Source organism: Aquarana catesbeiana, linkage group LG02 (genome assembly GCF_042186555.1).
Source record: "Aquarana catesbeiana isolate 2022-GZ linkage group LG02, ASM4218655v1, whole genome shotgun sequence".
NCBI classification, from domain to species: domain Eukaryota; kingdom Metazoa; phylum Chordata; class Amphibia; order Anura; family Ranidae; genus Aquarana; species Aquarana catesbeiana.
This window is the reverse complement of record NC_133325.1, coordinates 653,623,862-653,645,531: the sequence shown is the minus strand read 5'-3', so window position 1 is coordinate 653,645,531 and position 21,670 is coordinate 653,623,862. Positions and strand designations below refer to the sequence as shown.

Genomic DNA, 21,670 nt, shown 5'->3' with positions numbered 1-21,670 from the left:
CATATTAAAACAGATACTAATAATAAAATAATATAAATCTTATAAAATAATAAAGAACAATATGAACAATAATATCTAAAATGAAAATATTAATAACTAATAAGTATTAAAATAATAATAATACAGTGAAAGTAAAATAAATAAATATAAATAAAATTAAAATGAAAAAAATTGAATAATAAAACAGATACTAATAATAAAATTATATAAATCTTATAAAATAATAAATAACAATATTAATAATAATATCTAAAACTAAAATTTTAATAACTAATAACTAAAAAGTATTATCATAATAATAATAATAATAATAATATGAAAGTAAAATAAATAGATATAAATACAATTAAAATTAAAACATGAAATAATAAAACATATACTAATAGTACAATAATAAAATGTAATAATATCTAAAACTAATAAATAAAAATAATAACAACACAATTAAAATAAAACAAATAAAAACAAATAACATATAACATATAAAACAGATACTAATAATAAAATAATATAAATATTATAAAATAATAAATAACAATATTAATAATAATATCTAAAACTAAAATATCAATAACTAATAAGTATTATCATAAAAATAATAATAATAATACAATGAAAGTAAAATAAATAAATATAAATCAAATTAAAATTAAAACATGTAATAATAAAACATATACTAATAGTACAATAATAAAATGTAATAATATCTAAAACTAATAAATAAAAATAATAACAACACAATTAAAATAAAACAAATAAAAACAAATAACATATAAGGAAAATAAATATTATAAAATATTAATAACAAAATAAATAATAATCAAATGTAATAATATCTAAAACTAAAATAATAATAATGATACAAATAAAGTAACATGAATGAACACAAATAAAATAAAAAACTAAAATAATAAAACAGCTAGTAATAATAAAAATAATAATAAAAAGAATGTAACTGTTATAATAATGATATGAATGGAGTGTGACTGTGTGTGTGATGGGGTCCCCCGGGGGTGTAGATGGGGTCCCCCGAAGTGTAGATGGGGTCCCCGGGGGGAGGGGGGGTATACTATGTAGAACACGCAGCGCTCCCCTCGGGGTCTGGCTGTCATGTTCCGGGCCGCCTGTAGAGGGAGCCGCGCTGTAGGTCGGTGCGGTGGGGCGGAGGGGGAGGGAGATGTAGGGCTCCGCCCTCACTTTGTGTCAGCAGGTAGGAGCCGAGCCGTCCCGGGGAAGGAAGGAAGGAGGGAGCGGAGTGTGGAGTGGAGTGTGGAGTGGAGTGGAGTGGAGTGGAGTGGAAGAGGCGAAGCAGGGAAAGTGTTCTCCCGGGAGCTCCGGTTGGATACCTGTGTCAGTAGCGGGGAGGATGTTGGCGGAGGAGTGAGAGGCATGGCCGGGGCTGCATGCGGTGGTTAGTGGCCCCTCTCCCGGGACTATGGATGCCGGGTGCCGGGTGCAGTATGAGTAGAGGCCGGCTGGTGTCCCTGTGTGTCCTCCTCCTCCTCCTCAGCGCTCTACAGGCGAGCCTCGCCGTCTCCTCGCCCCGAGCCATCATCCGGGTCTTCCCCCTCAGGATGGACACCCCCAACTTCACCGTGGAGGGGCTCTTCGCCAAGGTGGCCGACGTCAGCTCTGCCGAGGGCAGGCTCTTCCAGGTGAGCTAGACGGCTGGGGGGGGGGAGCTGGGCCAGCACAGACTCTTCTCTAATGTTTATTGAGGGGGACAAGTCCTACAAACACTGAGCTCTGAGACCCTTTTTTCACAGTAAAGCCGTTTTTGAAAAATGCATGTAACGCTTGCAATGCCGTTATTTCCTAAAGGTGCCTCAAATGCTGGTGGTCGTGCGTTTTTTGTAGCGCAAAAGTCGCTTGGCTCACCGCCAGAGACAGGTGTGGGAGCGACTTTGGCGCAAACAAATGCAGCATAAAGAAAAAGGGGTGAGGGCTCATCCCTACGGGCAGGAAAAAAACAGGATTGGTTTAGCTTTGTATAGTAATCAATGAGCCGTCTACATCCCACAATGCACAGAGTCACACACTGCTGCAGGTTAAACGCACAAACGCATGTAAACGCCAGTTCTTTAGGTGTGTATATTACACAGGATCTTCCAGCTTTTCTTTTATCTCTTTGTAGATTGTAAGCTCTAAGGATCAGGGCCCTCTGATTCCTCCTGTATTCTACCTGTACTGTCTGCCCTCGTGTTGTGCAAACTGTTGGCGCTCGATAAATCCTGTCTAATATCGCATGAAATCCGCCTATGACTGACCTGTAGCTGTGTGTACGGCTCATTGATTCCTATAGTACTGACCTGTGTACAAAGCTGGATTTCTGAGGCTCCATTCACACTTGTGTGACTCCAAAGTCATGGATTGCGACTTTACATTGCAACTTTGCTGACTTTTTTTGCTTTGACTGTCATTGAGAACATTAAAATGGCAAGTTTTGAGATTTTCCATCGCAGTCTATGGCATTCAAGTAGTGCAGGAACCTTTTATTTAAAGTCGTTTTCATTGAAATCAATGGGCTGCAACTTGTCTTGAGCCTTACACCCCATTCATACTCATGTGACATCAAAGGCGTACCCCATGTTTTCCCATGATAACTATTCAGATATCTGCTACTTAAAGAGTTTGCAAACTCCATAACAAAAAAAAAAACCTGCAAGACAAAGGCATAACGAGCCAGTGTACATTGAATATGAAATCCTCACCTTAGATCATGGGTGCTCAATAAGGATGATCTCCGGGGTGTTCACAAGCTGCACGTGCCAAGCCCACCAGAAAGTCGGCATTGCACATCGCTAATCACAGGCAGTGAGACATTTCCCGACGTGCGGCTGCAGAGATGGGGGAAATGTCTCACTGCCTGTGATTGGCGCTGTGCATTGCTGACTTCCTGGCAGGCTCGGCACGTGCAGCTTGCAAACACGCCGGAGCTCATCCTTAGTGCTCAACCTGCAGCCCTCCAGCTGTTCTGAAACTACAAGTCCCACAATGCCTCTGCCTTTGGGAGTCATGCTTGGAACTGTCAGCGGCTTGCAATGCATCATGGGAATTGTAGTTCTGCAACAGCTGGCGTGCCACATGTTGAGCACCCATGCCTTAGATCGAAGCTGTTGCAGCGGTCTCCGTACTCTGCTGTGACCGGCGACATGTCTCCCGGAGTTATTTACGGCTTCACAAGCTCCGGCGCTGTTATTGGCTGGAGCCACGATGACATCACTCCCGCGCATCCGGCACGAACGAGCCATTTCTTCAGTGCGGATACAGTAAATATCTCCTAAGCGGTGCAAGTTTAGGAGACATTCACCGTACCTACAGGTGAGCCTTATTATAGGCCTACCTATAGGTAAAGGTGATGTAACCGGGTTTACAACCACTTTAAAAGTCATTCATTTTCTACTTTGACTTTCATGCAACTTGAGGGCCATAGATTTCAACAACCCTCCAAAGTTGCATGAAAGTCGTACCTGAATGTTTGTTTGTTTTATATTCAGCAGTGTGTCTGACTTTACAGAGGGATAACGAGTCACATCCAAGTCACACCCATCCAGAGTTATGTGAATAGAGCCGTAAGCTGGATACACGTGATACAACTTTTGTCTGACTTCATTTAGATATAAGCCCCATACACACTATTAGATTTTCTGCAGACTTTTGTCTTCAGATTTCCCAAAACCATGTAGTGGAAGGGCCTGCCTGATTGCATACAAATCAAAACTCTTAAGGTTTGACCTCCACATTATATAGTTTTGGTAAATCTGAAGACAAAAATCTGCAGTCAATCTAATAGTGTGTATGGGGTCTTACCTTCAACTATGTAGCTCCAGGGCCTGCCTGATTGCCTACGAATTGAACGTGTTTGTTTAGGTTTGACCTCATATTATATATGGTTTTGAAAAATCTAAAGAAAATTTGTATAGTGGGGTTTCCATTAGGGCTTCACACTCAGATTTCCACGTTTATTCTGTTGCATCCATTTACACCTGTTGCTGGGTTAGCATTTCATGGTGCGCCTCTGCAAGCGTTTATTTTACGTTTTTTTCAGACTTGAGCGTTTTTGTTTTGGCCAATGAAAAGCCAGTTACTAAAAGATGGAGGGGCAAGAAGTCACGTGTGCCGGCTTATTCACGTGGCGTGTTTTCTGCTCGGAACACAGGTTCTTGCTGGCAGAGCCAGTAGAAGATCCCGTGTAAAATACACACCTAATGTACGGTCACTTATATGTGTACAATTTTTCTAATGACTACACATACAGGCCTAAAATCTGGGGCTATTTACTTTTTGTAGGCAGCTAATTGCACACATAAAATATGCAGGCATGCATAAGCAGTACTATTTTTATATATATATAATATATATCTTTTTTTTTTTTTTCTTCTTGTACGCTGTTAAATGCACATTGCAGTTATATACAGCCACAGACTGGGCTATATGTTCTACTTTTCCTTTTTTTTTTAACACTGCTAAACGTACAAAAATTGCGTAAAATCTGCAGGTATTTGGGGCCACACACTGTTATACTTTTCTTCTTGTACTCACCTAAACGCACATGCATATGTAAAACCTGCAGCTATGTGTGGCCACAGACGGGTCTATGTTCTGCTTTTATGTTTTGTACATTTTACTGATGTACTCGTAAAGTCATTATATAAATAGGTGTCGGCACATTAGGCATGTATTTTATGCAGGATCTTCTTGGGCTTTGCCAGCAAGCAGCTGCGTTCCATGCAGAAAATATGCCCATTTTTGCTTGTAGACATAGCTGTGTATATGACCCCCTTGATTCCTGTAGGGCTGCGTTTACATGGGTAGAAAGCTATACATGACATACATGTGATATTTGTGTGAAGGAGCCCTTGCACGCATTTTTCAATCTATAGGGACCAGAAATGTGTGACTTTCTCCCATAGAAGCTTATGTACATTTTGGAGCTTTAAAGGATAAGTTCACCTTAGTAAAAAATAAATAAACACACATCTTTTTTGCAGGTAAAAAAAAAAAAAAAAAAAAAGTGCATTTATAATTTTTTTTACTAGGAGCCTGCAAAGCATAGCACCTACGGGTGCCATGCAGGACTCCTGCAGACTGTCAGTGTATCTGTCTACTGTACTAGCGAGTAGTTACACATTAACAGGAACAATCAATGAACTACCACAGCACTCAGCAGCACCCTGGTAGTTCATTGAGAGCTACAAGCCGACAGCCGCAAAGGCTGTCTGTAGTTTTCACATTCACAGAACTCTGTGAATGAACAATGTGGCGGGGGGGGGGGGCAGAGCCCTGCATGGTTGCGTTTAATCACTTGCTTACTGGGCATTTAAACCCCCCTCCTGCCCAGACCAATTTTCAGCTTTCAGCGCTGTCGCACTTTGAATGACAATTGCGCGGTCATACAACACTGTACCCAAATGAAATTTTTATCTTTTTTTTTTTTTTTTCCCACAAATAGAGCTTTCTTTTGGTGGTATTTAATCACAGCTGGGATTTTTATTTTTTGCTAAACAAACAAAAAAAGATGGAAAATTTTGGAAAAAAAAAATCATGTTTCATAGTTATAAAATTTTGCAAACAGGTAATTTTTCTCCTTCATTGATATGCGCTGATGAGGCTGCACTGATGGGCACAGATAGGCACAGTTAAGGCAGCACAGATGGGGAAAGATAAAGCGGCACTGATGGGCGGCACTGATAGGTACCACTGATGGGGGGCACTGATGGGCAGTGATGGGACTTGTAGGTGATACTGACACTGGTGGGCACTGGTAGGCGGCACTGCTTGCCTATTGCTAGGTGTCACTGGCAGGGGGCAGGTGATCGGGACTGATGTCCCTCTCACGGCCGCCGGTGATCGGCTTTTTTTTTCTCCTCGCGCTGTCAGCGTGAGGAGAAAAAATAGCCATTTACCGGCTCTGTTTACATCACATGATCAGCTGTCATTGGCTGAAAACTGATCATGTGGTAAGGGGTCGGGACCGACCCCTTACTCCGATCTGTGATCACCAAACGCGCCGCGCAGGCCGCTCATGCACGGGACGACGTCAATAAATGTAGTCCCAGCAATGTAGGTCCGCGCTGTTGCCGTCATTTGGCAATAGCACGGATCTTAAGCGGTTAAAAAAACAAAACAAATAGTGACAGAATGTGGGGAGAAGATCTCCCGCTTGCTGTCACTAGAGGCCGTGGCTGCAGGAGTGGGATCATGGTACATGTAACTTGTTCCCAAAGGTGAACTTCTTTAACCACTTCAGTACCTTAGGGCGTCATATGATGTCCTTGACTTTGTGAGAGGATATCTGACTGATGCCTGTAGCGGCAGTTCCATCGCTTGATTGTTCTTGTAGGCGACGGGAGGGGACATTTCCCACTCCCGCCGCCATCCGGTGCTTCTCCGGGCTCTCCTGTTCCATCGGGGGCCCTGAGAAAGAATCGGCCATCGCCGGATGACTGCGATAGAGATTTCCGGTGACCAGATGGTCACCAGTCATCTCTGTGACCGTCGGAGGCCCGGACGCGACGTTACGACCTCACGCCCGGGTGCCCGGAAGTAAACAAAGCCGCGATCACAGCTGTCGGCATGAGATCTGTGAATTTTTTTTCACGATCTCATGCTTTCCAGCCTGGAGGGGAGATGTGGGGTCTTATTGACCCCGCATCTCTCCATAAAGAGGACCTGTCACAATAGATTCCGATTACAAGGGATGTTTACATTCCTTGGAATAGGAATAAAAGTGATCAAAAAAAAAATGTAAAAAAAAAAAGTGTAAAACGCCCCTGTCCCAGGTAGCTCGCATTCAGAAGTGAACGCGCATGTAAGTCCCGCCCACATATGTAAATGCTGTTCAAACCACACATGTGAGGTATCACCGCGTGCGTTAGAGCGTGTGCAACAATTCTAGCACTAGACCTCCTCTGCAACTCTAAACTGGTAACCTGTAAAAATTTTCAAAGCGTCGCCTATGGAGATTTTTAAGTACCGAAGTTTGGCGCCATTCCATGAGTGTGTACAATTTTAAAGCGTGACATGTTGGGTACCTATTTACTCAGCGAAACATCATCTTTCACATTATACCAAAAAATTGGGCTAACTTTACTGTTAACTTGTTATTTTTTAATTCATGAAACCGTTTTTTTTTTCCCAAAAAAAAGGCCTTTGAAAAATTATTGCGCAAATACCGTGCACGATAAAAAGTTGCAATGACCGCCATTTTATTCCCTAGGGTGTTTGCTAAAAAAAAAATATAAAAAAAAATGATTTTTACATGTAGGAGAGAAGTACCAGAGTAGGCCGGTATATGAAGTGGTTAAGCGGTGCCACACTCAGGTGTGAACGGGCACTATCGAATAGGGTGAGAATGTGGATGTTGAAGAGCTTCAGGCAATTTAAATCACTTGGGTGAGAACTAGGCTTCTGGAAAAGTAGCGGAGCTTCTTGGGGTGCGATTGTACAATTTTGGCTTCAGCAGGAGAGGTTGAAAAACACACGTTACACACATTTTCAGGCATTCCTATTGAAGTCTGTAGGGGCCAAAAATACACAACCCCACCCCAAAGAGTGATAAGATTGGCACAACACTCAGGTATAAATGGGCACCATTGAATAATATGAGAAGCGTGATGTTGAGCATTGGAGCTCTTTGAGAAATGTGCTTCAAATGGGGTCCTGAGATCCTGAGTGTCATGGATGATGTCCAACAATAACATAACCCCCATACTAAAACGGTCCTAGTAGAAGGTGTGGCCCCCATGAAACCAACACGACCTCCCTTCAACCTATGCCAGCTCTTGAACGTTTAGCCTGGATTCCCACTTGAGTGTTTTCATGTGATTTTGCGTGTTTTTCAGGATTTTATGTATTAACCAATGGAAAACTAGGTACTAGGACAAGGTTGTTGGGTGCAAAAACGCACATTTTTTGCACAATTTCTTGGCACACCTTCTCATAACTAGCTTTCATGAGACTGAAACTGCCCAAAAATATGTACAAACATGCTCACATGAAAAGGGACTTTTGTGTATCTAAACTAGATTTCCACACTTTTTTGCTATTGTCTGGTTGCCATAAAAATGAATGTCATTTCTGTGAACTGGGAGTCGTTACTGAGATGTTGTATGGGCTGACATCACTTTTACCAGGCAGCTAAACAGTGATGGTTGGTATAAATAATCTAGAACATTCCTCGATGGGGGTTGTGGTTTAGCAGAAATCAGTCCCTATTCACACTAGTGCCATTTTATGGAATAAGAAGATGACCATTATGTTATGGGGCCTGATCACACCTGTGCATTTCTCTCCAGTGTATCTTGGTGGAAAATTCAGGAGCTTTTTTTGGTCCCATTAGACTTCAGTGAGAGTGCATGAAAAGCGAATAAAAAAAAAAAAAAAGCATTAGGGCTTCATTCACACATGTACAACTCCAAAGTCATGTGACTTTGGAGTGCAACTTTGGATGCGACTTGGATGAGAATTTGGCTTTGAGTAATGGTAATGGACAACCTTTGCACAACTGTTGCATGTATAACATTCAGGTGCGACTTTCATGTGGCTTTTGAGAAATGACATTGCAGTCTGTGGCACTCAAGTTGCATGAAAGTTAGACCAAAGTAATACAGGAACCTTTTTAAAGTCACTGCAAATTTATTTGAACGTTATTTGTGACACACATTTGAACGGTTGTCATTGAAAAACATGGGGTGCGAATGGAGCCTAGAATGTAGATACTCAAGTCTGAATCTAGCCTACAGAAGAATGATGGGGCTTCCAGGGAAACCTTGTGGTGTATTTTGCTCTTATGATGGAAGTGTACAATTCTCAGTTTTGTCTGCTGAAATATTCTTCATACATTATTAAGCTCATCACCACCCGTTACAATCGCCTTCAGATCTGCCACATCTGTGTAGTGTAGGGGCAAGGTGATCAGGTTGTTATGTTTATAGTGACCCTTAGCAGTATTGTATATCTAAAGCCAAAACTTTTTTGTTTTATATACAGTAGGGAAGGGATAAACCCCTGTCATTATTTTCGTCTTCTGTGCCTCCCTTGAGATTTCCAGGTACTTCCTTTCATTAACATAACAATGTGATTAGAGAAATCGGCTCGTTTGTCACTGGAACAGGTGTCCCCTTTGGAAGATTTCCCCTCATTCTGGTCAGGCTGGGTTTGCATTGGTGCGATGCAGTAACCACAGCGATTCCTGTGCGGGTTCCCGCATCGATCTGACTCGCAGGCAGTTCACACTGCTCTCTGCCAACTGTTGCAGGTGTCAGTATAAAGTTAATGACACCCCCAAATCATTTCATAGAACGCAGTGCGAACTTTGGAATCGGATCGCATGGGCCTAAACACCCATGCAATCCAATTCCAGTGTGGACAAAAAAAAGGGTCCTACACCATTTTGGTCCGAATGCGATGCAATTTCATGCATACAAACTGTATGGCTCGCACTGCACAGACATTGTGTGTGATGTGCACAGGCATGCGGTGCGAATCACATGCGATGTCTTGGATCGCACCAGTGTGAACCCAGCCTGACAGCTTAAAATTTTGGATTGCCCCTCACTTTCAGTGCTGGTGACTGTGGTCACAGAGGGTGAGTTTCTCTAGTGTGGATACACGGCGGTGACACAAAGACACGGGGTGCAACCCCCACCACCATCCAGAATGGGGGAAAAATGTTTTGGCTTTAGTAGACTTTTTTTTTTTTTTTTTTTTTTGTTTAATGGTTGTGTCTTATTATACAGATCATTATAGATCAGAGTGTGTGTCTTATCAGAAGTACTATATAAAGTGCCTTGCAAAAGTATTCACCCCCTTGGCATTTTTCGTGTTCAGTTGCCTCACAACCTGGAATTAACATGGATTGTTTGAGGATTTGCATCATTTAATTTACAGAACATGCCCACAACTTTGAAGATGTTTGCTTCACAATAAAAAAAAGACAAAATAACAGAAAAAGTCAATGTGCATAACTATTCACCCCCCCTGAAGTCAATACTTTGTAGAGACACCTTTTGCAGCTATCACAGCTCCAAGTCGCTTTGGATAAGTCTCCATGAGTTTGCTACTGGGATTTTTGCCCATTTCTCCTTGCAGAACTGCTCCAGCTCCTTCAAGTTGGATGGTTTGCACTTGTGAACAGCAATCTTTAAGTTTGACCATAGATTTTCTATTGGATTGAGGTCTGGGCTTTGACCAGGCCATTCCAACACATTTACCCGTTTCCCCTTAAACCACTCAATTGTTGCTTTAGCAGTGTGTTTGGGGTCATTGTCCTGCTGGAAGGTGAACCTCCGTCCTAGCCTCAAATCACACACAGAGTGGTACATGTTTTGCTCAAGAATATCCCTGTATTTGGCACCATCCAACTTTTCCTCAACTCTGACCAGTTTCCCAGTCCCGATTGCTGAAAAACATCCCTGCAGCATGATGTTGCCACCACCATGTTTCACTGTTGGGATGGTGTTCTTTGGGTGATGTGATGTGTTGGGTTTGTGCTAGACATAGCGTTTTCTTTGATGGCCAAAAAGTTCAATTTTAGTCTCATCAGACCAGAGCACCTTCCTCCATACATTTTGGGAGTCTCTCACGTGCCTTTTCGCAAATTCAAAATGTGCCATTTTGTTTTTTGCTGAAAGTAATGGCTTTCTTCTGGCCACTCTGCCATAAAGCCCAACTCTATGGAGCGTACGGCTTATTGTCGTCCTATGTACAGATACTCCAGTCTCTGCTGTGGAACGCTGTAGCTCCTCCAGGGTTACCTTAGGTCTCTGTGCTGCCTCTCTGATTAATGCCCTCCTTGCACGGTCCGTGAGTTTTGGTGTGCGGCCGTCTCTTGGCAGGTTTTCTGTTGTGCCATGTTCTTTCCATTTGGTTATGATAGATTTGATGGTGCTCCTAGGGATCATCAAAGATTTGGATATTTTTTTTATAACCTAACCCTGACTTGTACTTCTCAACAATATTATCCCTTACTTGTTTATAGAGTTCCTTGGTCTTCATGGCAGTGTTTGGTTAGTGGTGCCTCTTGCTTAAGTGTTGCAGCCTCTGGGGCCTTTCAAAAAGGTGTGTGTATATGTAATGACAGATCATGTGACACTTGGATTGCACACAGGTGGACATCATTTCACTAATTATGTGACTTCTGAAGGTAATTGGTTGCACCAGAGCTTTTTATGGGCTTCATAACAAAGGGGGTGAATGCATACATGCCAATTATCAATTTTTTTTATTTGTGAAAAATAGTTTTATGTATATATTTTTCTAATTTTACTTCACCAACGTAGGCTATTGTGTTTTGATCCATCACATATAATTCAGATTAAAAAAACATTGAACTAAAGGCTGTAATGGAACAAAATATGTAAAAAGCCAAGGGGGTGAATACTTTTGCAAGGCACTGTATGGAAAGTTCACTGCATTCATGGGTGTGTTCCCCTCAAGTCAAAAGTCTCATCAAGCCAAAATCCTTTGGAATCATAAGGCTTTATAAATGGAGTTAACTTTGAGTGGTTGCCTAGTTGTCCTCTGTTTAGGGAATGGCTTTAGTAACTTGACATTTCTGGTGCACTGTGATGGACTGCAGATCTTATTGGCATTATATAATACCTCTAACGAGGCATAGGATAATTGATTCTACAAATAAATTGCACAAAGAATGTCGGATGTATATTGGTTTACAAAGCATCTCTTTGTCCCGCTTCTGGAGATTCTATAGGAAATACTAAACTAACTTTAATCTGAAATTGTAATCTCTGGACATAATTACTGTCACATAAAATGTAATTTGGTTTAGAGAATTAGAAAAAAAAAATGTAATTTGGTTATATAACTCTATCTTTTGAGTTGGGGGAAAAAATGGCTTTTTTTTTTTAATTTTTAGGGCAGCTTGTGTGTGTGTGTGTGTATACATATCCACTTGCCAACCGCAATACTTATATAAATGTTGCAGCTTGCAAGTGTTTTACCAGGATTATGGCTGAAGCTGTCAGTCATAACTCCAGTATTTTCTTTTCTTTTTCCAGCCGGTGATTCTCGGGAACTGCCTGCCCCGTATCAGAGGTACAGCCATTGGATCGCTTACAGAAGCAGCGGGAGGAGTCACCCCCGCTCCCGCTCGCCAGTATTTCTCAGGCTTACAATTCGTAGCCCAGGAAACGATCCAACAGCTCGCATTGTCTCTGATCACCTCTATGATCTAGAGAAACGGAGCGATGTCAATTCCAGTCAGGGACGGAAGTAAACAAAGTTTTGATTTTAGCAAAAGATCAATTTTTTTTTGATCTTTTGCTTTCAAAGGAGAGAAGAGGTTTGGGGACTTATAGAACCCAGACCTCTCCATAAAGAGGCCATGTGATCCCCTATTTCTATTACAAAGGATGTTTACATTCCTTGTAGAGCTGCACAATTCTGGCTAAAATGAGAATCACAATTTTTTTGCTTAGAAGATAGATCACGATTCTCGCGGCTTAACATAATCTTTCACATTAAAACAAAAAAAAATTGGGCTAACATTACTGTTTTTGTTTTTTTTTTTCTTTTTTTTTTAAATTCATCAATGTGTATTTTTTCCCCAAAAAATTGTGTTTGAAAGACCGCTGGGCAAATACAGTGTGACATAAAATATTGCAGCAATTGACATTTTATTCTCTAGGGTCTCTGCTAAAATATAAATGTTTGGGGTTCCAAGTAATTTTCTAGCAAAAAATATTGATTTTAACTAAACAAGTGTCAGAAAAAGTTTTAGACTTGGTGGTTAAACTTCCTGCATTTACAGTTGTTTAAAAACTTGGCAGACTGCCTGGATTTTTTTTTCACACAGAAGTTTATCCCTTTGATCTAAGAAGGAAGAGTTAGTTACATGTTTCATGTTAAAAACTTGGCAGACTGCCCGGATGTTTTCTTTTGACAGCTGAGTGAGCAGATAAGTCTCTCCACTTGTTATATGAAAGAATCGGCAAACTCTGCAATAGAGATCGTATGGGGGGTTGAATCGAGATCACGATTTTTTAACGATTAATTGTGCAGCTCTAATTCCTTGTATTAGAAAAAAGTAAAGAAAATTAAAGCGCCCCCATCCCATGCTTGCGCATATGCATAAGTCACGCACATATATGGAAATGTGTTTGCACCACACATGTGAGGTACCGTCGCGAACGTTAGAGTGAGAGCAATAATTCTAGCATTAGACCTCCTCTGTAGCTCTAAACAGGTAACCTGGAAAAAGTTTTAAAGTGTCACCTATGGAGATTTCTAAGTTTCATCGTTTGTTGCCATTCAACAAGCGTGAGCAATTTTAAAGCGTGACATGTTAGGTATTTTACCGACATTACATCTTTTATATTTTACCCTAAAAATTGGGCTATATATTGGTTTTTTTGCAATAAATTTCCCCAAAAAATTGCATTTTAAAAAACGCTGCGCAAATACTATGTGACATAAAAAATTGCAACAATCACCATTTTATTCTCTAGGGTCTCTACTAAAAAAATATGTATAATGTTTGGGGGAGTTAAGTAATTTTCTAGCAAAAAAATATACATTTTTTTTTTTTTTTTTTTGTAAACAAAAAGTGCCAGAGAAGGGTGGATATCTGGGCTGGGAAAATCCCAGGAGCCAGGTAGCCAATGCTCTTTAAGGCTCTATTCACATTTTGCACAGCGGACATGTCCACTCCCGCTGGCTTTTTTTTTTTTTCCTCTGGATTTCTGTGTGTCACGTATAGGACAGCCCATTTAATTGCATTGGCTGGCCTACATGCTCCAAAGAAGCTCCCGCACACTTTTTGGGTGTGGAGCATCACACATTTTTTTCCACACCTAACAATTTATTGCCCTGCAAGTGCATTGCCCATTTGCAGCACATTTCTTGTGCGTTTTGTCTTTCAGAAAATCACAAAGTGTTAATGAGGCCTTAAAGGGTAAGTTCACCTTTTGGAACATGTTGCATCTTCCACCCATGTTTAGGGTGGAACATGTTACATTTTCCAGCTCCTGCTTCCCTGCTCCCCGCCCCCGTGGACACGTGAATGGATAAACAACAAGTACCGTCAGCCACCACAGCTTGTAGTTCTCGGTGGACTGTGAGGGTGCTGACGTAGTTCATTGATTCTTCCTGCCATTCAGCAACTGAATCTGCTGATCACAGGTACAATGCTTTACAGGCTACAGTGTAAAAGTAAATAAATGCACGTTTTTTACCTGCAAAAAGATGTGCATTTTATTATTATTATTTTTTTTTTTCTAAAAGGTGAACTTATCCTTTAAAATGACAGCTGGCCCCAAACTTCTGAGGTTTTCTCTTGTTTCTAATGGAGCTGTCTACTAAAAACCCTGCTGGGGTGTGTGTGTGTGTGTGTGTGTGTGTGTGTGTGTGTGTGTTAAAGATTTCTTGCAGATTTGTGTCCATAGTATTCAAAATTCTAAGCCCCCCCCAATACAAATGCAAATAAACTAGTTTAATAAAGTTAACATTATCCATGCATGGGATTCATTATGATGTCTGCGTTCTCCTACAGTACTCTTACAGGTGAGGTCAGTCACATGGTTGTCAGCAGCGTTGCGTTTCTCAGTAAAGCCAACATTTAGATGCTAATCCTTTTATGTGTGGGAAATATGTTTATGTAGAGAAATGCGAGAACACTTTAGAATGCTGGCAGGGATTTTTGTTCATTCCTTTTCCTTGATCATTTTGTCTGTTTTGTTCAATTGTGTTACATAGTTACATTGTAGGTGAGGTTGAAAAAAAGACACAAGTCAATCAAGTCCAACCTCTGTGTGTGATTATATGTCAGCATTATATTTTTTCATCCTGTATGTCGTTCACGTGCTTATCTAATGGTTTTTTGAAACTATCGCTGCTCCCCGCTGAGACCACCACCTGTGGAAGGGAATTCCATTTCCTTGCTGCTCTTACAGTAAAGAACCCTCTACTTATGTTTTTGTCTCAAACCAGTGTTCTTTTTTTACATTGAAATATTTTTTTACACTCTCATTGTTTGGGTTCATATAGACCGTATATTGTATGTCAATATGTCTTTTAAAGTGATTGGGAATAGGTTGTTGACAAATGTGGCCAAAAAACATCACAAGTAAACAGGGCTTATACGGTGTAACTGAGATCACACAAATCGTGTAAAATATTTTATTACAGGTTTAAAGCAGAACTCAGAAAAATCCCCCATTAGTACACCCCCCTACATAAAACGGTTATTACATTTGTGAAATTCCTTACCAATGAAGAGAAAAGTCTAATATTTTTTTTTTCAGGAAGTCCTTTTTGTAAATCCAAAAATGCAGCATCTCTTCTGCCGAGGAGGAGCTATTAGAACAGTGATTACATCATATCCTCTCTTCTCTCTACACCAGGGGCCGGCAACCACCGGCACGCATGCCAGACATGACACGTGGACACCCTTCGGGTGGCACGCGAGATCGTTCCTGGGAGACCCACCTCCCACACGTGAAAGTTGGTCTTGTTGAGCGGCCGTATAGAGGAGAAGCAGTGTGCACTTGGACAACTGTCGGGTGGCATGTGAGAACGATCCTGAGAGACCCACCTTCCACAAGTTCAGCCAGTCAGTGGCAGTATAGAGGAGATTCAGCAGTGGGGCTGGTCCCCACCCACCTCTCTTCCTGCAGGCATCAGTGAGCACTTTCCATTGATTCCAACTGTGCAGTGAGAGATTCGGGTGCCCTGGGGCTAGCAGTCTCCTAATCAGCCAGCTTATGGCTGGGCTTTTCCATGTGTGCCCCTGCTGTGTCTGAGCCCTCCTCTGCTGAAGTAGTCATGTGACAGACTCAAGCAGAAGGGGAGACCATGTTAACTGTGGACTGTGTATTTAACAGGCCCCATAAGAATATTACAGGCTTTGTAGGTACTTGTAGTTAGCATTATTCACATAATCTGTTATAGAGCTTTTTTTGTGAAAGTCAAATATAAAGCAGTGCTTCTTCCGGGCTTTGTAAGAAATGCTGTATACCGGGCTTTGTGAGAAATGCCTTTTTGTCTGGCTTTGCAGTACTCACAAAGCCAGTTATAAAGAAGTTGACCTCATTTTATGTAGCCGTCGCTTTTTTTTTTTTTTTTGAGAAATTTCAGCACACTATGCTCAAAAGGTTGCCTACCCCTGCTCTACACTAAATTCAAACTACACTTCCCACCATGCTTTGGGAATTACAGTGAATGTTGGAGGGTACACTAGGCCTGTACATGTGAGCAAGCCCACTTCAACATAAATCACACCCCTCATTCTGCAGCCAGCTAGCAATGCTACTCAGTAACACAAAGCAGGATAGGTAGGTTACAGCCTTATAAATGCAAAGCATGTTTGTGCTCTCCCCCTTCAGCCACAACAGGAGATAAATATATTGCCCTTACTTTATGTAATCCTTATTGAACTGTAAACACATGCCCATACACACTGTACTCTGCTGTAATTCAGTATTACAAATATTCCTCCTTCTGCTGTAACTTTTGAGATCTTTCCAACAGCAATCAGTGCTTTTATGGTGTATATAAGTGCAGTTTATCAGCTTTTCTCAGAGGGGTGGATCCGCCCATTATAATCAGCCCCGAGCATCGTGTTGATTGTGTTCAATGTATAACCATACATCTGCCCCTTACTGTCTTTATAACCATACATCTGCCCCTTACTGTCTTTATAACCATACATCTGCCCCTTACTGTCTTTATAACCATACATCTGCCCCTTACTGTCTTTATAACCATACATCTGCCCCTTACTGTCTTTATAACCATACATCTGCCCCTTACTGTCTTTATAACCATACATCTGCCCCTTACTGTCTTTATAACCATACATCTGCCCCTTACTGTCTTTATAACCATACATCTGCCCCTTACTGTCTTTATAACCATACATCTGCCCCTTACTGTCTTTATAACCATACATCTGCCCCTTACTGTCTTTATAACCATACATCTGCCCCTTACTGTCTTTATAACCATACATCCGCCCCTTGCTGTCTTTATAACCATACATCTGCCCCTTACTGTCTTTATAACCATACATCCGCCCCTTACTGTCTTTATAACCATACATCCGCCCCTTACTGTCTTTATAACCATACATCTGCCCCTTACTGTCTTTATAACCATACATCTGCCCCTTACTGTCTTTATAACCATACATCTGCCCCTTACTGTCTTTATAACCATACATCTGCCCCTTGTCTTTATAACCATACATCTGCCCCTTGTTGTCTTTATAACCATACATCCGCCCCTTGCTGTCTTTATAACCATACATCCGCCCCTTACTGTCTTTATAACCATACATCCGCCCCTTGCTGTCTTTATAACCATACATCTGCCCCTTGTTGTCTTTATAACCATACATCCGCCCCTTGCTGTCTTTATAACCATACATCTGCCCCTTACTGTCTTTATAACCATACATCTGCCCCTTACTGTCTTTATAACCATACATCTGCCCCTTGCTGTCTTTATAACCATACATCTGCCCCTTGTTGTCTTTATAACCATACATCCGCCCCTTGCTGTCTTTATAACCATACATCTGCCCCTTACTGTCTTTATAACCATACATCTGCCCCTTACTGTCTTTATAACCATACATCTGCCCCTTACTGTCTTTATAACCATACATCTGCCCCTTACTGTCTTTATAACCATACATCTGCCCCTTACTGTCTTTATAACCATACATCTGCCCCTTGTTGTCTTTATAACCATACATCTGCCCCTTGTTGTCTTTATAACCATACATCTGCCCCTTACTGTCTTTATAACCATACATCTGCCCCTTACTGTCTTTATAACCATACATCTGCCCCTTACTGTCTTTATAACCATACATCTGCCCCTTACTGTCTTTATAACCATACATCTGCCCCTTACTGTCTTTATAACCATACATCTGCCCCTTACTGTCTTTATAACCATACATCTGCCCCTTACTGTCTTTATAACCATACATCTGCCCCTTACTGTCTTTATAACCATACATCTGCCCCTTACTGTCTTTATAACCATACATCTGCCCCTTACTGTCTTTATAACCATACATCTGCCCCTTACTGTCTTTATAACCATACATCTGCCCCTTGTTGTCTTTATAACCATACATCTGCCCCTTACTGTCTTTATAACCATACATCTGCCCCTTACTGTCTTTATAACCATACATCTGCCCCTTACTGTCTTTATAACCATACATCTGCCCCTTACTGTCTTTATAACCATACATCTGCCCCTTACTGTCTTTATAACCATACATCTGCCCCTTACTGTCTTTATAACCATACATCTGCCCCTTACTGTCTTTATAACCATACATCCGCCCCTTGCTGTCTTTATAACCATACATCTGCCCCTTTTGAGAAAAGCATCAACGGCATGTTGATTGCGCATGCGCCATCTACAGCTGATTTTTCTTTTTTAGTTTAACCATCTTAAAGAATCGTGAGAGAATCGTGATCTTTATTCTAACCAAAAGAATCGCGATTCTCATTTTTCCCAGAATCGTGCACCTCTAATGTCCAGTCACCATTCAGGTAGTCTGACATGTGAGTGCTGGCTCTGAGAATTATATAGCCGGCAGTGGAGATTTGTCTATCTATACTGTTTAGCATGGGCAAAAGGAATCCCTTAGATTTCAGCCTATATGTGTGTGACTAATTTAGAGAATTGGAGATATACTCAGCAAAAAAAAAAGGGGGGGGGGAGCGCGGGGTTAAAGTGGCATTAAACTAAAAATGTATTCTATTGCAGCTTGCCGATGTGTTGGCTGTATTCATTTTTTTTTTAACCCCCCCCCCCGATGAACTGGCTAGTAATGCACCTCCTGTATTAGAGTGCCCCTACTCTGGATGAAGGGGCACAGCAGACAGTAGCATTGTCAGTTAGGGGGGAGGAAAGTGTTAAATATACTAGCAGATTTAAATACACTAACAAAACCAAATCTAGCTTGCCGTTTGTAATCGGGTACAGCAATCAGTTTTGTTTTTCTTTGGAGAGGTTTTACATGAATAAAGGCTGATCATTGTAAGCACCCCTGTTAGTGTTAAATAGTTTCTCATCCCTGTAAACTTTTATACATCTGGAAGAGAGCTTGTTCTTTAGAAGAACAGCAGATTTTCTGGTTGGATCACCACATGAAAAAAGCCTTCTAAAGAAAACTGATGCAGCCATCACATCTATGAGTTGGTAAGCTGCAGTATAATGTTTGTATTTGGGTTTAATACCGCTGTGCGCTTTCCCCTTGTTTTGTCACAGCCAGCTTGGCGCTACTGTCAAAGGCAGGACCAATCTTTTGTTTACTTCGGTTCAAGATTACGCACCTATGTTCAGAACAGTCACACAGCCATATCTGGAAAATATATGAGAAAGAAGTGAATAATACAAACGCTAATCAAATGTACACAGCCCTGGAGCAAATAGCAGTCATGGTTAAAGGTTCCTAAAGAATGCGTTTTATGTCTGAGAGTGCATCAAGAGACGCAGAGCTGCAGCTGGCAATTGTGAAACGCATTTGACAAATTCCAGTAATATTTGACACTGAGGTTTGCGGGTACCTTAATTACATGTAAAAGGTTGTGTACTGCGCACATGTTGACTTTTTCCTGGCACAGATAGTTGAATGGAATCTATTACAGTACTGGGTGATAATTTATACTTGTTGAGAGAAGTTGTATGTGGCACAGGTAAGTGGCTAGGAAAGATGCCTGCATTTTCATTATCTCTACGTTTTTATTATATCATTAATATTATTGTTTACAGGAGCTAACTCCTGTTCAAGGCTACCTGCAGGCTTCATTGCCAAAGAAAATCTATTTATTTAATCTTTGCAGGCATGCATTTTATACACTCTTTCCAAAGCCATTATTATCTGTTATAATTCTAGTTATATCTTTACATCAAAGTAGTTTTTTGTAACCCAGCAGATTGGGATGTAGTATAAGGCTGCTTTCACACTGAAATTGCCGGTCGTTAGCACTAAAGCGCCGCTCGTTTTAGCGGTGCTTTTTCAGACGCTCGCAGGGTGCTTTTTACCAAAGAAAGGGGTAAAAAGTCCTGTTTTGCTGCGTTTCAAACTGCTTTTCATTCCAATGGGCTGGGCATTTTGGGAGCACTAAATACGGCGTTCCCAACTCGCCCCAAAGATGCTACTTGCAAGACTTTTCGGAACATCCTGCAAGCGCACCACCCCATTGTGAAAAGACACACTGGAATGAATGGGAGGCGGTTTTCAGGCGCTTAGAGGCTATTTCTAGTGCTAAAGTGCCTGAAAACCGCCCGTGTGAAGCTGGTCTAAGTAAACATGATTAGCAACACAAGAAAGCCTGTTCTGAGAAAATATGTAAGCTGCCATTCAGAACCACTCCACCTAAAAATGCTAGTTGACTGGCTGTCATGCTGATTCAATACCCTTAGTCACAGAATTGTGAAGATCAAAGGATTCTCTATGACTTTTTGGTTGGTTCACGTGTGATCGTGGTCAGTGACTGAGACTGCCTGGCAACTTGCTTTTTAGGAAGGAGGTTATCAATGGCAGCCCTGGTATCTCTAAAAAGTAGAGACTGGGGGAACAAGGCAGAAGTACAACCAGGTGGGTTGTGGCAAAATGGGCTTAAAGTAACCCTCTGCCAATCAAATGCAGAGGAGAGTCAGGGCTCATTAAGATGGGTTATTGGCCTCTCCACTGCAAGAATCTGCAGCAGAGGAACTTCAACCCCATACATATTTTATCAGCAGTGGCACAGCCGGAGATTTGTACCTTGTATAAACCAATGATGCTGCTGTTGACATGTAACTGTTCATCCGACCTTGGGCACAGACAGTTTACGTCTTAGCCCAATGTTTGCAGCCAACAAAATTGAGTCAGGCTGCTCTGCCATTCACAGGAAGCCTTGTGTTTTCTGAATGAGTACAAGGCATCCTCTGATTGGCTGGTACTCAGTCCAACTCGATTTTGTTCCAGAACAGAATAGGAAGCCCTGTTCTACATACTGTGCATCTGTTAGTAAAGGTAATCGATTGTTAGGACCAGCTTGGCCCAAACTATTTAAAAGTTACAGAAAGCTGAGGTTACATTTTAAAGCCAAACTCCAGCTAACACTGTTTAGATCAGTTACAGCAAGCACTCCTTTTGAAATAATAGATTTACATAAATGAAGCTGACTGTTGTAAGCCCCCTTGTTGGTGTTAAATAGTGTGTCTCAAAACTGACACTTTTGCTGGATAGCTTGGATTGTTAAAAGAAGTTGAAAAATAACACTTAAAAGTCTGATCATCAGGTGGAATAAGAAGGGGGGGGGGGGGGATAAATGCAGCTGTCACATCTGAGATCTGTTAAGTTGTAATATTTTACATTATAGTTTTTTGGATTTGATACCCTTTAACAGTAAATTCCTTCCATGCATACTTGAAATACAGTTACTGTGTGCATTCCTTCGGTGGATAAGATTGCAGGCTTCAGAAATGAGTGGAATTAAATTCGTGAGCACAATAGTTTTAAAATCAAACAAGACAATAAGACCTTTGTAAACAGGATACAGTGGTATTTTTGTCACATGATTAATTCATAGCCATAGATTACCATAATGTCTTCTCATGTGATTATGTGCATGCACAGTTTAAGGTATATCTCTAAAGCCAAAGCTTTTTTTTGTTTGTCTCATAAGGGAGATTT

General features: G+C 41.1%; 1 protein-coding gene across 2 annotated transcripts in view; it reads left to right on the top strand.

Moving 5' to 3' along the window:
- Nucleotides 1-227: 227 nt before the first annotated feature.
- RNF43 (ring finger protein 43) overlaps nucleotides 228-21,670 on the top strand; it is an 80,035-nt gene continuing 58,592 nt past the window's right edge. Inside the window, exon 1 of one of the 2 annotated variants that reach the window (XM_073616538.1) lies at nucleotides 228-1,655. In XM_073616538.1, coding sequence (XP_073472639.1) covers nucleotides 1,404-1,655 — 252 coding nt within the window. In that variant the 5' untranslated portion in view covers nucleotides 228-1,403. The remainder of the gene's footprint in view (nucleotides 1,656-21,670) is intronic. The other variant, XM_073616540.1, reaches the window with a different exon arrangement.